This window comes from Mandrillus leucophaeus, unplaced genomic scaffold (assembly GCF_000951045.1).
Source record: "Mandrillus leucophaeus isolate KB7577 unplaced genomic scaffold, Mleu.le_1.0 Scaffold128, whole genome shotgun sequence".
Taxonomy (NCBI): domain Eukaryota; kingdom Metazoa; phylum Chordata; class Mammalia; order Primates; family Cercopithecidae; genus Mandrillus; species Mandrillus leucophaeus.
Genome location: NW_012101209.1, coordinates 2,654,337 through 2,671,722, shown reverse-complemented (window position 1 = coordinate 2,671,722; position 17,386 = coordinate 2,654,337). Strand labels below are relative to the sequence as shown.

Below are 17,386 nucleotides of genomic sequence, written 5' to 3'. Positions count from 1 at the left end.
TCTGCTGAGATCTAGTGAACACCAGAAGACAGATTTTAGCAAGCTTACGGAATATTGGCCTGCAAAGGAAGAGAAGGATAAGATGCCTAGGAAATCTGTTAGGGAAGTGGCATAGTATGGTGGTGTGATTGAAAAACACAGAGATGATCCAAGTTCAGAGCCTAGCCCTGGCACTCATTAGCTGTATGACGTTTATATATAAAATAGAGATATAAACTGTACGGGGTTCTTATAAAGATCAACTAGAATAAACTATGTTAAAGCATCAGTGCACAAGCAAACAACAAATGTTAGCTCCCTTCCTTTCTAGAAAGCATTCAAGAGCACAAAGGAAATATTGTTATATGGGGGAAAAATAGAAGATATGCAAAGAAATATATAGAGATGAGATACGAGAATGAGATGCCCTGGAAGACGGGCCATGTGGGAATAAAGACCATGATGGCAATATGCATATAGATTCTGAAGATCTGAGGGGAATAGTCTGGATCACACTGTGGATCAGAAGGGAGCTTTTCTCAGACTCTCTCTCAGCATTCCCTGATGTGATAGCATTATTTATCCTTAAGGTGGCCCAAGTACACACTTGTTTCTTCTAGCCTTAAAGTTATTTGAATTGGTCCTTGAAACATAATTTTAGAGAAGCCACAAATTAGAAGGGTAGTCATATTTCTTTACTCTTGCTCTTCTCAGCTGTTTGTATGTGTGAACGTATGTGTGTGCATGTGCACATGCATAAAAATAAGTGTGTGAGAGACAGACTTGATGCAGATTCTCATGGGTTATTCTTTTGCAGTTAGCTTTAAGGGCAGCTCCATCCTATGAAGATTTTGTGGCCGCGTTAACCATAAAGGAAGGTGACCACCAGAAAGAAGCTTTCAGTATTGGAATGCAGAGGGACCTCAGCCTTTACCTCCCTGCCATGGAGAAGCAGCTGGCCATACTGGACACTTTATATGAGGTCCACGGGCTGGAATCCGATGAGGTGGTATGATGGCTGCTGGGCAGCACCTCCTAACTTCAGGGATTAAAGTGCTAAAGTGTTTTGTTGCCCTACTTAATTTCCAGCAACAGCCTCAACCCTCTCCACCCCTTCACTTTGGGGGATGGACAGGAGGAGGCAAAACCCAGTGCTTTTATAATTTTTAAAATGCGTATGTGTTTTGTTTAAAGATCAAGGTGCTATATATTTCAGTTCAGCAGGCCTACTGGAAACCAAATGATAAGCTGCTGTAGACTTGAACAGCAAGTTATAAGAGCAGATTTAACAAACAAATTTGCTGTTATTGTGTATTGTATTGTTTTTATATTTTAGTTCTAATGGGCCACCCAAACCCAAGCTGAAAATCAGCAAATCCCATATTAAGTACCATAATTCATACTCAGTATTTCAGCCAACTTAGACTAGACATTTGGAGGTAGTATAAGCTGCTTTGTTGAAGCTGTGTAGAGTTTGCTGTTCCTAGATGTTCTTCAGTGGACCCTCTTCATTGCAACTCTGTCAGTGATAAGGGCCTGTGTAGTAAGGATGTTCAGGGCATTCACCTGACAATGCAATTGTGGGAGGCGAAGAAGATGTGGACAGGAGTCCCATCCTTGCTGACAGGCATGAGACCGTTGCTCTGAGAAGATTAATGGTGTGCCCTAACCCCAAGTTGGAGGGGAGAATATGAGAGAGGCGGGACAGGTCATTTGAGATGACACCTCCCAATTGCCTGCCATTTACCAGCATGTTCCCCATGCATTATCTCAATTGGACATCACAAGGAATGATACTCAAAGGGATTATTACCCCACTTCAAAAGCAAGGTTTAGAAGTTGGGGGATCTGTTCACAGTCACATAGTTTCTAAGCAGAGGAGCCAGTTAATTTCCAACTGTGACCTGGACTGCCTCTGCACCATAGTCATATGGAGTGCTTGTTCAAACAGCAGATTCCCAGGCCTTATTTTGACCTAAAGAACCAGAGTCTAGGTGGTGGGAGATAGGAATCTGCATTTCGATGAACTTCACATGTGATTCTTCTGCACACAGTATTGAAAAGCAACTAGATTAAATTCTAGTTTACAAAATTACCAGTTTTCTTCAAGAACTAAATGATATGTCCTTTTTTTTTTCAAAAAGGAATAGGCCGCCATTTAAATAAAATAGCTAAATGGAGAGTGAGAAGTGGAGCAAGTTTACTCAGCAGCATTCTTAATTGAGCCAGCATTGACACCCAGCCAGTAGGCCTTTGCATTGCATTCAGGGGCCATGGCTCTGAACCTGCTTACCAATTAATCTCGGTTTAATCAGCAAAAATGCAGAGCAGGCAAAATGTAGCTGTTTATCAATCTCAGAAGCTTTGGGACAGCATCAGAGTTGAAAGGTGAGACTTAAGAAAACAGTTTCTTAAACTTCTTAAAACTTAAGAAACATTATTTCATAAAACAATGTTGAGTGGGCATTCTTCTGCACAGTGTGATGCTCCAACCCTGGCCCTAGTCTCAGTAGATCACGCTGCCTTTAGTGTGCATTGGAAAGAAGCCATGGGTACCTTCCTCATTAGAGGCTACTTCCTTCTAGTAACAGGAAGGGAAGTTCCAGCATAAGGTAGTTATCCAGGGTCAAAGGTCCTTTGAGGGGCTTGGTTGAGTTGAGCATCGTCTCTAGATGATGCTGCTCCTGCTGCAGATCTCTAGGATGGAGGGAATTCTCTCTTTAGTCAGAGAAGTTTATGTAGGGAGGGGTACTGGTTTTGCCTTTGTGTGTTTTTAAACAAATGAACATTTATTTAGCTCAGATTAATTAGGTATTTTGCCCACATAAAGACTTCTGGAAAATACTTAAACTTCAAAAATCAGTATCACATGTTTTAAGGCTAGGGAGAAAGGGGGGGTATTAAAATGATGTTGATTATTTTGTATTTTGCCAAGGTGTGTGTGTGTGTTATCTCCCTCCCACTCTCATGAGCAGTGAGTATAGATCTCCTTCTCTGATTAGTACGAATATGATGGCAGGACTTGGGGATAGTCCCTGCCCTTGACATAGCCCCCTAAAACGGAAAAAGAAAAAGCAGCCAGTTTTTGCTTGTAGTTGGAATGAAGATGTTTTAGGCATTGTACCATTTAGAGGGGATGATACCAGGTGGTTGGTAGAATTGTGCAGCATGATCATTCTAAACAGCTGCTGGTGCTCCCTGCCACCTGAAGTGAACTCTGTGGTCTCTTGGAGAGATAGCAGTCTGAAAATACCTCAGGTTTGCCACCCCAGCTCTGAATACACACAAAAGGAAAGCTGCTCAGCATGGCCATTTTGCATTTGTATAGGTAGTGCCCAGATGTACACAACTCAATTTGCTGGGAACGAGGGGCTTAATATTATCTGAGATCATTGAGAAACCAGATCAGACAGAATAGCTTGAATAAGTTGCATTTGCCAATTACCCTTTTTCCACATCTGTAGAAAGAAGGTAATATTTTTAATAGGTATTTTCCCCACTGGAACATATTAAGTTTGCCTAACATGTATAAAAGTTTAAGATGTATAAAAGTTTGCTTAAGGAACTGAGGATCCTTAAATAAAAATATTAGAAATTGAACCTAATACTAAACAGTAAATTCAGCTTAACCTGAATCTGGGCATAGTCAGAGGTTCCTCCTACATCTACAGTATTTGCTCTCTGTTGTAGTTAAAGTCATAATTTGTGCTGATGTGTAGTCACTTTGCAAGAAAGGGGCAATGAGAAAAGATATTTAAAGCTTTCTCTCCATTGCCCTCCAAGACTTCTGGGACACCTAAGTTTACTTTCACCATTGCTGTGAGAGGAGGTGAGAAAACTCTAGTATTTTGTTGGCAGAGTAATCACCTTGTTGTCATTGCTCAAAGCATTTTTAGGATTATTTTTCTAGCATAACCTTTAGAGAGAACTGGAAGAAAAAGGAAATTGGTCTGCTAGGTATTATAGACACAAATAAGTAACATTAGGCTAACCCCTTATGAGACAATTCCACACAATTTCATTGTGCCTGTACTTCTCCCTATGGTAAAAGCCAGTGTTTACACTTTGTAGGTATCAGGGTGTATTTGTTGAATTAAACAAAATATTTTCAATGATGGCAAGTCTCTTGACTTTTGAAAGCAAGCTAGATTCCTTATAGCTAATGCTGGTGAAAAATGTTAAATTGGAGAGATCCCTTTTGGGAGTGAAACTAAATTGTAACTATGAGGAGAAGATGATCTTCTCATTGGCTCTTGATGTAGCTCTGAAGGGAGTTCCAGAAGAGGAGCTCTCACAGAATGTTGGGCCTATGGGCCCAAGACATTGACTTTGAAGGGTAGTTCTCATTAGGATATATAAGTAGTGGCTTGAGGCATCTTCTTACCATTATTTGCATGTCATTCTGATTATTAAACTTCCCCCAATGTCATATTCCATGATGAGGGATTTCTGAACTTCATAGTCCAGCCTTGTTGCTTTTCTCTCTTCTTTGCTACTGAAAATTGCCAGCAGTACTTCCATCAGCACGCCAAATCTGCCCCCACTTATGTTTGTTCTGCCCCATTTCTCAGGAGCAGCTTCTAGCACATATGTAGAGCATCTGGCACCAACTTAGCCCAGGGCTGGGTGCCTGATCAGAGGGGATTCTGTTTCGCCACCTCCAGACTGCAAGAGCTTCTTAAGAAGGAGCCCATATTCCCATTTGTAGCTGGAAAGCCGGTGAATGACATGACATGGGGCACCTAGGAAAGATGATTATTAGAGGGGTGCAGCTGGAAAATTTGCACTCTTCTCCTTTTGGTTATTACTTTCCATGTATATTAACAAAAAGTTGATGCTTTTAACTTTATATTTTCAGAAAAGTGTTTTTAATTAAAAATATGTGATAGGGACCAAATAAGTAAAGTACATTTTTCTCCACTAAATTTGAAGTGAGGGAAAGAGGAGCTGAAGTAAGAGTTTTTTTTTTAAGGAAACGTGATCTGATTGTGAAAATCATACATATGGAGAAATATCAGATAAGGCAGTAGAGTCAGAGGGTCATGAGCAATAGACGATGATGTGAGGCATTTGGGGAACTTTCTGGAGGAAAATTAAGTTTTTTCCTAGCAAACTACCATGTCCTATGAGAACTTGGTTGCATAATGGTGCATTTCTGAATCACTGATTAAAACCAGTTGCTTCTGATTTTAGTCACAGGTTTTACAACTATTCAGCTCTCCCTCATGTTTCATTTCTTTTTTTAAGCTAATCTATCAACCTTTTTTAAATTTTAAAATTTTTAGATGTAGAATTTATAAGTAAAATATATTTTCAGCCATTGTTCTGTTAGCTGAGCTAATGTGTTTGGTCTTTGAGGGCCTGACTTCAGATACTCTGTGATCTTGTAAGGTCTCCACACAAACTTCATTATGTATGGTAAATTTGTATTCCTATGAATTGTATATAGAATGCTTTCGTTAGAAGTACATTCTACTTCTGTACGTCCCTTTGTAATCTGCAGTTGCTTACTCAGGGGTTTCATAGTCATTTCATAAAAAACAATTCACTAGCTGTCTAATGGTATTTTAAGACTGTTTATCTGTATTACAAGGTCATTAGGAGTTCTTTCAACAATTCCATAAATATACTGTTTACTAGACCTTCCCTGTAAATGTTCCCAATTCCCATCCTGTCTCAGACAGTCAATAGTCCTGTGTACAGTGACCATTTGCATGATTTCTCATTGCACTGCTGCATTCAGGCACTCCAGGGCATGATTAAACAGTCATTAACAGTGCCTCTCTGGTACAGTTGATGCATGCATTGATCTTTCTCCTCTGCTGTTTTTATATAGCCTTTAATTAAAAGGAAAAAAATACCACTACTCTGCAATGCAAAAGTCTTCAAAATTCTTTGTTTCCCGTATTAATCACTTCTGTTCCAGAGTGAACAAATGTTTTCAGCTAAGCTATGTGAGAATGTCAGAATAACATCCTGCTTGTTCTAAATATTTCATATATTTACAGTGTGGTCAGTATTTCCTCCCTGTACCTTACAAACAGAAACCACCCTGGGATGGTTGATACCCCTTACAAAGTCGATCTTACCCACACAGACTCCTGAGTATACATGTCTGTTTATAGGTGTATATGGAGTCAGTGTTGATAGGAAGGATGCTCTAGAAGTACTTCTGTTGTTTCCTAGAAGGCTATGAGCCAGTTCCACGGCATGTTTAATGTATAATTCCCATGTATCATGAGAATTTCACTAGAATGTCATTAAACAGCCCAACTACCTCATGTGAAATTGGCTGTGGACAATCTGTCAGATGAGAAATGTGGTCAGATAAATTTAATCTGGTTAATAGATTTAACAAATTGATGTCTACATAAAGAAGAAACATGATAGACCAGATGCCAAAGGCTAAAATGTACATAGATTTCCTTGGATTAATTTTTTAAGTCACTGTTTAATTCCATGCCTAGTATTCTTATGAATGTGTGTGGTTTCATAGATTTATGCACTTTGAATATCTGTCACGTGCAGTATTAACGTTACCTGTTCTTGTCTCTCAGCATTTTGAATGAGCATTATAATCAGAGTAGAAAGCAAGTTAAACTATAAAAGTGTGAAGTGGCTTGTTAACTTCTTAATTTAATGGACCTTTACTTAGAATATAATATGTTGGAGCCTCTTGGGACCAACCGATGAGCGACAGTTTCATGTTTAGATTTGTATTGTTTCTCTGTCCAAGTCCTTATTCTGTATCTGGCGGGGAGGGGGGAAAGGGGAAGGTTTTACTTTTTTTGCAAAAATGTTTGAAAATATCTGTCAGATTTTATATTCGTTAGTTATAATAAACTTATTTTTAAAGTATTAAGTTCTTAAAGATTTTTGTGTGGTTTTCTGCCTAATTGAATATGTCAATAAGAAGTCTCATTTATGCAACACACATGACTTGCTGGGCATCAACCTAAGCCCTTTACAAATATAAGCACATTTCATCCTCCTAATAACTCCATAGGGCAGGTACTGTTGTTATCCTCAGGTTACAGCTGGGAAAACTGAGACATATATTGGGGAAGCCCCTTGCCTAAGATCCCACAGCTAGGAGGAATAAGCCAGGCTACAAACCGAGGCAACCAAACTCCAACATGATTTTTTTTTTTTTTGAGACAGTCTTGCTCTGTTGCCCAGGCTAGAGTGCAATGGCACAATCTCAGCTCACTGCAATCTCCACTTCCTGGGTTCAAGGGATTCTCATGCCTCAGCCTCCTGAGTAGCTGGGATTACAGGCGTGCACTACCATGTCTGACTTGTAATTTTAGTAGAGATGGAGTTTCACAATGTTGCCCAGGCTGGTCTCGAACTTCTGGCCCCAAGTGATCCACCCACCTCGGCCTCTCAAAGTGTTGGGATTACAACTTGAGCCACTGTGCCCAGCCCCAAGCTCCAAAATTTTTATGAAACTGCTTAAAACCTAAACAGAAGATGATTTTGAAGCATCAGAGGGCCTCTGGAATGGCCTTGCCCTGGGTGTTTTAAGCATTCAAGAAAGACTTGCTCCTTTCAGAGGTAGCTATGTTCTTTGGCTTGGTTTAATTCTGTTTTCAGAGACACTAGATGCAGAACAATTAGTAGATTAATTTGCTAAGCATAATGTTTCAGTGGCTGTGTGCTTAATTAGATGACATCAGTAGCAGACACTTTTTTGCCTAAATCACTTGATGCCAAAGTAGTGTTTAACCTGTCAGGTTTCGCCTCTCATACACTTGTTTGTGCATATTAGGATACCTACAGATATGTATGACTGGCATTGGAGAGCTGTCCTGTCCACTCGCTTCTCAGGGAATCTTCCCACTATTGCCCACTTGAGCCCTCTCCAGCTGCCTCTTTAAACACAACAGCAGAGTCCATTAGAATTAAGAGTGGGAGGGATTGAAAGAAGAGAGACACAGGAGTGTTGAGTGGTAGGTGCTTGAGCAAAAGGGTCAAGTAGAGTTGGGACTGGGGTGGCTATGTTGCACCATGTGCAAGAGAAGGAAGAAGAAAAAGCTGGTGTAGAGGAAGGATGGTATAGGCACACTGAGAAGCACTGATGCAAAATCATGTAGTAGCCAGGGACACCAGCAAAGTTTCCTTGAAGGCTGGCTTCCCTTTCCTAGTTCCAGCTGTCTGGAGGCCCTTGTTCCTTGCCCTAAAGTTCCTCTTCTTGAGAAACCTGTACCTTTACAATACACTGCCTTGACCTTTTTACTTGCACGAATTTTAATAGGCCACTATCCCTTGAGACAATCACTATGACGAGCTCCTCTATCATTGTTTCACACTGAATATAGGCAAATCTTAAAGCAAAATCCAAATGAGATATGTTGAAACACCACTGTCTTCCTCACTGTGTAAGAAAGGAAGTGCCTTTCAGACCAGTCTGTATGGGCTTATTCTAAGTTATGAGCAGTACCCCACTGAACCCCAGGATCTTTCTCATAATGGCTTCTTATAAATCTGAAACATCAGTAACGCTGGAGCAGGCTGTGTAAGGACCAGCTATCTACCTCTGGCCTCTCTGTGCCTAGGTGAAGGAGTGTGCTCAGATGGGAGGTATATGAAGGGAGTTCATTTCTGTTCTTCAGCTGTATCCTTTGGGGCGGTTGGACTGCTGTCTAGAGGATGAACAGAGCTGGTTTCAGAAAAAGAATGTGTTTGGATGTCTGTCCCAACTTCCAGTGGGTAGAGGAGTACAGCTGCCTTGTGGTCATGAGGGTCCAGCTAAGGAGAACAGAGTGTGGCTGTGCATGCCACTTGCTATTACTCCAGAAACTGCAGGTACTGATGCATTTTCTGTTCTACCATCACTCTACGATAACCTGGACACACTGGAAGATCTGTGCTCATCTGTGCTGCAGTAGAGAAACCAAAAGAACAAGAAGGAATAGAATGACCCTAGAGTTGATATTTTTATTTTTTCTTACACTCCTGTTGCTAGGTTAGAAGAGATGCTCTTTTATGATATGAGCACATGTCCTGTGTGTGTGTGTCCACATGGATTGACACACACATCCTGCCACTGTCATTATTGTCATCCTCTCCAGAGGCATGAAATGGAGATAACCACTTTTGGAGTGGTTCAGGTTGATGGAGAATTGATGAACGATGATGGTCTGACATCAGCACTGAGGACACAGATCACATTTGGGGTGATCTGCTATATGAATGCATTGTCCTCAGAGAACAAAGTTGTCGCATCTTTGCTGACACTTGTATATGGCCAGTTTTAGGACCTTTTGCTTTGGCTTGAGAGTCCAGCTTGTTGGAAAGGATTTTAGATATTGTGAAGTCAAATCCTGCTTCAGAGTCTTTTATGAGATCACCTTAGACAGTGAATTCCCTCATCCTCCCCTTCCCCTGATCATTGTACTTCAGTGACCAACCCACTTCCCCAGAGTTCCGTGGAGATGTGATGATTCTCCACCTTGTTCCTAATTTAGACCTGGCTCTCTGCTCTCCTCCCTGCAGATAACCCTTCAATTATACTTCAGGCACAGGTCACTCACCTGGGTTGTGGTCTCGGAGCTCCAATCCAGACCCACCTGCCTCCTGACCATCCCTTAGAGACCCTACCTTCACTTGAAACCCCAAAGCCAAACTTGGTTGCACCTAAAGCTTTTCCATTCAGGTCAGTTGAGTCACCATTGTTCTAGTCTCTCAGGCAAGAAATTGGGACACTCTGAACTCTCCTCTCACTTCCTCACTATACCTGCTGTGACAGCAAGGCCTGCCTCCGCCTCCATACTCCCAGTGCTGTGCACAGCTACAGCTTGATCTCTGGATTCTCTGCTCTTAAACCTGTCATGGCCTTCCAAACCTGAAAATGCTCCCTGTGACTCTATGCCAGGCTTTAAGTCCCTTTACAAACTTGGTATGCCCTTTTCTCATCCTTATTCCTGGAAACCCCTCAAAATCTTCCCAGACTCAATAAATCTCTGCTATGGATTTTACCTCTAAACATCCCCTGCATTTCTAAATGATACTTTATGAATTACAACTTAGGGATGGGAAGTGTGACTCCAAGGTAACTGGACTAATTCTTTGGTGTTAGGTTCTAGTTATTGGCGTAGCCACATCTCTCATTAAATCATGAACTTTACCTTCATGTCAATGTGCCCCGCACCTGACAATGCCTTCCTTGTCTGTGGTATAATTCCAAAACTGTCTTAAGAGTTGGGCGTCACCACCATGTGCTTTGTGATTCTTTCAAATGTGTTAGTTCTGTTAGCCAGCTAGATAAAAATATTTTTGAAGCAAAACCATACACTTCTATTCCCTCCTGCTTCCTTGGCTGCTCAAGAAATACTTTGAGTGACTGACCACACAGAGTATAAATAATTTATGTGTTTTTTATATTTTGTCTTTGTTAATGCACATGCAAAATGTTTGTATTTTACAGGTGCTTATATATATCAAATTATGAACGATTAGAATGCAAGGTCCAGCTCATGGTTCTCACCCTCTTTGTGCATTAGAATCACTGGAAGGACTCAAAAAACAAGCAAATAAGAAAAAATATATATGCCACTTATAGCTGCGCATCTCCCAGACCACTTTAATCAGGCTTAGGAATGTGGCCTGTCACTGACGTTAAAATATCCCCAGTGATTCTAATTTGCAGCCCAGAGTGAGAACCCCCAGAGCTGCTGGTTTAGTCCTTTAAAATTGTACTGTGGGATCTTTCAGGATAATTTTGGTCAGATCACAGTCACTTCATCCCCTAAAGCTAAACCTAAAGAACAACCAGACTAAATAAAATTCAAAAAGTAAAACTCAGTTTAAAAAATTCACTAGCATCCAGGCAATGGAAGGAGCTCCACCTTGTTTTTGTGTCTTAAACTTCAAAAGATGACAGTCAAACAAAAAGACCAGATTTTCCTGGTAAGAAAGAAGAGCTCCTAATCCCACCTGCTAGAGGGGATTGGCAAGATGCAGAATACTCATTGAAATTTCAGGTTTTGGAAAGAAGTTGACTGGTGAATAGGGGCAGGATGAGTACCTTTATCTCTTCCTTCCTTTGAGTGGGGGTGTTGTAGGGTGGGGGTGGGTTGGGGATGGAGTTTGCTGGGGAGAGATGGGTGAAACAGAGGACTGGAACTAGCTCATCCCTGAATTAAGAGACAAACCCACATTCCAAAGACTGTGTCCCCTGTACATACAGTAGATATGTCTTCTCTCCATTCAGAATTCACTCTGGTGCAGGACTTAATGCAAGTATCAGAAGACAGAGCAGAGTCCAGTCCTCTAGTAAAAGCCTCTACACAGCTCCTTCCTCCTCCATATAGACACAAAGACACGGACAGGCTGGGCTCATACTTGGCTGGTACACACTAATGTGGCTGTGCTGGTTATTAAAATATCAAAATACTTCCACACCACGATGGAAAGAATCACTTACCCAAGTGTCTCATGCTGTTCTGGCCACCCCAGCCCCTCTCACAAGAAGCCCCCCACTCCAGACCACCCTACAGACCAGCAACTACAGGAGTAACATGTGGCCTAGAGCTATGACCAACCTCTGTTCTGTCTGCTCAATGTCTGTGACATGTTGGTGCTTAAATATTTTCAGTGTTATCCATTCGGAAAGTATATAGAACACAAGCCTACAGGGCAAAAGAAATAGATGCCAAACAAGATGGGAAATATGTCAAGGAGAATACACCGACACTGTATGAAGGCAAATACCTGGTCTTAACAGAGCTGCTCACCTTAAAGATGAGCAAATGTACGGAAGATGGCCTGGCAACTATGTGAGTATGCTACAGCCAGAAAGGGGATGGGGCGGAGTGGGAAACAGATGAAACCAATATGGAGAAACAGCTAGCCCAAGAAACAAAAGTTCCCACAGGTGTGTTGTGCTCGCAGAGAACTTAGAAAACATGAACTCAATAAAATAAGCACTCAGGAACTGGTGAAACAACAGAATGAGATAAAAAGGCAGATGGCAGAGATAAGAAAACTTGCCTAAAATAATATAGAACAAATAAATGTATTAGAAATAGCAAAAAACATGGTTGAAAATGGAATTGATAACAGAAGAAAAGGCTTGAAATGATGCAGAGAATGAAGAATTTTAAAAACAGGGATTCAAGTAATTCCTGAAAGGATAAATGTAGGAGTATCGAGATATTCTGACATAAGAGTAACTGATGACCAAAAATAAAAAGGAACTATAAAAGTATCTGGAGATAAAATACAAAAGATTTTTCCTGAAACGAAGGAAGGAATCTTTAGATTAAAAGAGTGCACTATGTTGTAGGAAATCCGACAGAAAACACTTGACACCAAAACACTTGACTTGATACCCTGATGAAGATCCTGAACTTCAAGAATGAAGAAACAATTCCTCACCATTCAGGCAGAAAAAGCAAGTCACCAAGGGACCTCAAACTTCCTTTCCACAAGATTCTGTGACAGGAAACAATGGAGGAGTATTTCCAAAGTTCTGAGTAGGAAAAAAGAATGACTCAAATGTATTATTGCCAACCAAGTCGTCAAATCTAATGTCAAGTTCTCTTAAGCAGAACACAACACCCGAGTGCCCTTCTTAAGGAAACCATTTGATAGGAAAGATGAACCAAATAACTCAATGATGGATGAGCTGGTAGGAAAAAAACTGGTGGTGAACCAAGATCAAACTGGAAATTATAGTCACAGTTAGATACAGATTATAAATATTACAAACCCTAAGATAGCTAATAAATTGGGAATGGGAGGAGGGAGGATATAAGAGCACTCATACCCTCTTATTTTCATAGCAGAGACTTGCTACTGTCTAAACTTTTTTCAAAAACACATAATTTCTTAAATTTTTTGGTAATCTTTTAAAAAAACAGATTTCTAAAAAGAAATATGTATTGTTCCAGTTCACTTGAGTTTCTTAAATACAACCCAATTAGCTGAATGCTATTTATTTAAAAATAAATGTGATAAATAAATTAAAAATAAATGTGATTCTACGTTTATAAAAATTCCTCAGCCAGGCATGGTGGTTCACACCTGTAATCCCAGTGCTTTGGCAGGCCAAGGCAGGAGGATCGCTTGAGCCCAGGAGTTTGAGACCAGTCTGGGCAACAGAGCAAGACCCCTTCTCTACAAAAAAATCTTTAAAAATTAGCCAGGCATGATGGTGCATGCCTGTAGTTCCACTACAGGAGAGTGAGGTGGGAAGATCACTTGAGCCCAGGAGTTCAAGGCTGCAGGCCACTGCCCTCCAGCCCAGGCAATACAGCAAGACCCTATCTCTAAATATATATTTCTTCTATCTCTCTGTGTAGAGACAAATCAAGAATTATATTCACCTAAAGTGGATTACCATTATTTTTAGGTGGGTGTTGATTTTGTTTTACTCTTTTTTTTTTTTTTGTACTTTACTATATTGCTTGACTTTTGTTTGATACCTGTGATATCTTTTTATTTTTTAATGGAGGATGGGAGGTGTTATTCTAGAAACAAGGTTAAAAATCATTGTAGAATGTGGTGGGCCCCTGGCAGGTGCTGCTCCTTATAATGACATTTGCTTCATACCTCCTATCAAGGTTCTTTAAAATTTCTAGCTTTATCTCACCACCTTTTTTTTTTTCACTGATATTTTTTCTCACAAGTTGCTATTCCTTTATCCACATGAAGCTATTGCTCATCCAAATATTCTATTTTATACAACTCATTAAGTGTTGGGACATTCTTTTGGGGCTAAAAGGAAAGACTGAATGCCAGTATGATACCTAGGGACTGGACTTGCCCAGTGCATCTGAAATAAATGGAAAATCAGGAAAAAAAGCCATTTGGAGTGGTTGACAGTCATCTTACAAGAAGCCAGAAAGACTCTTAGCAACATGGGGATTTTGCACATGAATTGGCTGCAGTTTATCAAAGGAGCTGAAAGATTTCTTTCTTTGTGCTTCTGTGAGTTTGGAAATGAAATGTCAGTCCTTTCTCTGCCCAAGTGAAATTGCTGGGCCATAGAACTTTAATTCAGGATTAGCTTATGCTGATCAAACCCAGCCATCCAGAGATGGCAGATGAGAGAATGGAGCAGTAAACTTTATTCTACATGCATTTGTTTTAAGGACCATTCAGCCTTATGTTCATAGAAGCCCATGGAAACCCTATAATCTCTTGTGGCATGTGTGTGAGCAACTAAGGACCCTCTCTCTGTGTGTTACACAAGACTTTTATAAAATCCCAAATCCTCAACTTGATTAGTATGAAGAGATGATCACAGGAGTGTGGAGCTGGAAGACGCCTTCATTCATAGTGAGAGTCATATTGCAAAAGATTGTTATAAGGATCAAGTCGGGAATTGTGCACAGTGTCTAGCACCGGGCAAGAGCTACAAAAACGGTGGTGGTAATAATAGTCGTTGTTATTGTTTGAAAGGGAAGTATGGCTCCATCATGCCTGGAGTTTACCTGGCGGAATAAGCCTTTCCTTATTTGGTCCACTTGTCCCTGCCCTCACAGAAGATTCACTGCTGCCCCTAGTCTCCCTGCTTTGCACTGTGTGTCATGGCACCTTCAAGAAGAAGACCCTCATCTAATCATGTCTGTATGTGAATGTGGCACTACCTCTTCCTTGCCTGAGCCCCGGAGCCAGCTGCAGTGCTTCACAGCTGTATCCCAGTTGGAAGATTCCAGAATGGCTAACTGAGCATTAGGGTGCACCTGACACTCTCCATAGGACCCCACTCTCCATACTGCAGAGGACATCTATTTTTCTGCCTTCATCTCCTCCCCTTATTCTGGAACACACTCTTATTCCTTTGAATGAACTGCATTCTCCACTCTGAGCTCTGGTTAGGCTGCCGGTCACAGTTCCCAGGCCTCTGGCCACAGCGTGGGCATATGATCCAGAATAGGCCCATCATGGGACTTCCCTGGGACCGTGTATTTAGAGACTGGGAGAGAGGATCCCTTTCCCCTATGGTTAAAGTGAGATTGAGAGAAAGAGGATAGGGATATGACATTGAGTCCTGAATCAAATCATGCCTGGGGCCACCTCCATGCTTGCTTTTTCTGGTTATGTAAGTCAATAAGTCCCACTTTATTTAAAGCTCGTTGGAATTAGGATTCTATCACTTGTAACCAAAAGAAGCCTGGTAAGTTTTCAAATAAGTCCAAGACATGCCTTTGGTCAGATTATCAGGTTTTCTCTCAATGCTTTCCTCCTCTGCATAACATATGGGCATGTTATTTTATAGTGGGGTTAACAGAAGAAAATTGAGAAACATGCCTAAACTGGGGCCAACTGGGGTCCAATTTCAGTTATGACTATTTGGTCTGCTGCAGCATCAGGACACTGGGCTGTTAGCTTTTACTTCTTTCCTAAATTACAATAATAATTATGAATACTTGTGTACTACCAACCACTGTGTGAAAAACTTCATATAGGTTCTCACTTAACCCTGAGAGTAGCTGTGAAGTGGACACTATTATTAACCCCAATTATAGGGGAGAAGAAGAAATGTTGCTTGTCTTGCTCAAGGTGGGTGAGAAAGCATGTGGGCAGTAGGACCGTGAGCCCAGACAGGCTGCCCCTAAGCCCACAGCCTTACTACTATGTGGCTATGTCCTGTGGTATAAGACAGAGCAGAGGCTGGAATCAGACTGGGGGTCAAATCCCAGCACTGCCACACCCTCACCGTGGGATTTTGAGCATGTTAGTTAACATCTCTGGACTCACTTTCTCCTCTGTGTACTGAGATAAAGAGATTACACAACCCTGCTCATAAGATTCTTGCAAGGATTAAATGAGGCAAGGGATGTAAATCACCTGGCATGTTGCCTTACTCTCCTGGACAGCCAAAAGTTTGGTGTTTTCATCATGACCCACTTCCAAGTTTCCTAAGCTCAGCTGCCTGCCGCATCCATGGGTACTCAGCTCCAAGCAGCTCCTCTGCTTCCTTCTCATCTTCCTGGGTGTGAGCATGGAAACCATGTTGGACTTGGAATGGTCAGATTGGACTCCAGTGCTGCCCTTGCAGTTTACAGTCTGGGTCACCTTGGACAAATCCTTTAACCCCTTGATCCTTTGTTTCCTAGTCAGTAAGACTGAGATGGTATTGTTATGAGGATTAGCTGAGATGACACATTGCTAGCATATAGCACTGTGCCTGGCGCATGGCTAGTACTAGTTATGATAATGGAATGGTTAGGGGACGTATGTATCTGTTTCTGACGGGTAGCTAATTCCTTTTCAGCTCACTCTAACTGTACCTAGACAAAAAGGAAATTACATTATCAGAAGGGACATCTTTAGACTGTTCATAAATGTCATCACTCATATTTAATGTCTTTTTCTTTTAAGCTCCTTTTAGTTCTTTGATTTAATCTGCTAAATATTAGGGATTGATAGGAGAGCAAGTTTCTACTTTTTTTTTTTTTTTTTCTTTCCAGATGGAGTCTTGCTCTTGTTGCCCAGGCTGGAGTGCAGTGGCGCAATCTCGGCTCACTGCAACCTCCACCTCTCGAGTTCAAGCAATTCTTCTGCCTCAGCCTCCTGAGTAGCTGGGATTATAGGTGCCTACCACCACGCCCGGCTAATTTTTTGTGTTTTTAATAGAGCTGGGGTTTCATCATGTTGGCCAGGCTGGTCTCGAACTCATGACCTCAGGCAATCCACCTGCCTCAGCCTCCCAAAGTGCTGGGATTACAGGCGTGAGCCACCGTGCCCAGCCTTTTCTTTCTTTCTTTTTACGATTTCTTACAAGTTTTTATTTTTATAAAGTACTTAAAATATCTCAAATTTCAGAAAACAAGATATTTAATCACATATCCAAACAGAATTCTCTAATATAGCCCCTTATCAATTCCCTGCCTCCAAATCTCTCTCTCATGAGGAGACCTGTCATTGGATTTAGAGTACACTCTAATTCAGTATGACCCCATCTTGACTATATCTGTAAAGATCCTATTTCCAAATGAGGTCACATTCACAGGTACCAGAGATTAGGATTTAAATATATCTTTTGGGACTGGGCACTGTGTGTGTATGGTGGTGTACACTTGTGGTCCCAGCTACTCAGGAAGCTGAGGCAGAAGAATCGCTTGAACCTAGGAGGTGGAGGTTGCAGTGAGCAGAGATCATGCCATTGCACTCCAGCGTGGGCAACAGAGTGAGACTGTGTCTCAAAAAAATTAATTAATTAATTAAATGAATCTTTTAGAGGAACACAATTCAAATAATAATACTAGATATCATTATACCTAAGAATATGATAGTATTTTCTCCCCAAGATTAAGGAACAAGTAAGGATATCTGTTGTCACCATAACCACTTCTATTCATTATTGAAGTTGAGGTCATAGCCAGAACAGTAAGTCAAGAAGAGACAATAAAAGGCATACAGATTGAAAAGGAAGAAATAAAAACTACTTGCA

At 41.0% G+C, this 17,386-nt stretch overlaps 1 protein-coding gene across 3 annotated transcripts in view; it reads left to right on the top strand.

Annotated features, from left to right (window-relative positions):
- PLEKHA8 (pleckstrin homology domain containing, family A (phosphoinositide binding specific) member 8) overlaps positions 1-17,386 on the top strand; it is an 89,880-nt gene that overhangs the window by 59,262 nt on the left and 13,232 nt on the right. The window contains exon 13 of one of the 3 annotated variants that reach the window (XM_011972221.1): positions 12,269-12,860. The exons of 1 other annotated variant lie outside the window; for it this stretch is intronic. In XM_011972221.1, coding sequence (XP_011827611.1) covers positions 12,269-12,291 — 23 coding nt within the window. In that variant the 3' untranslated portion in view covers positions 12,292-12,860. Of the gene's footprint in view, positions 1-796; positions 6,851-12,268; positions 12,861-17,386 lie in introns of those variants that run through there. One more of the 3 variants, XM_011972219.1, reaches the window with a different exon arrangement.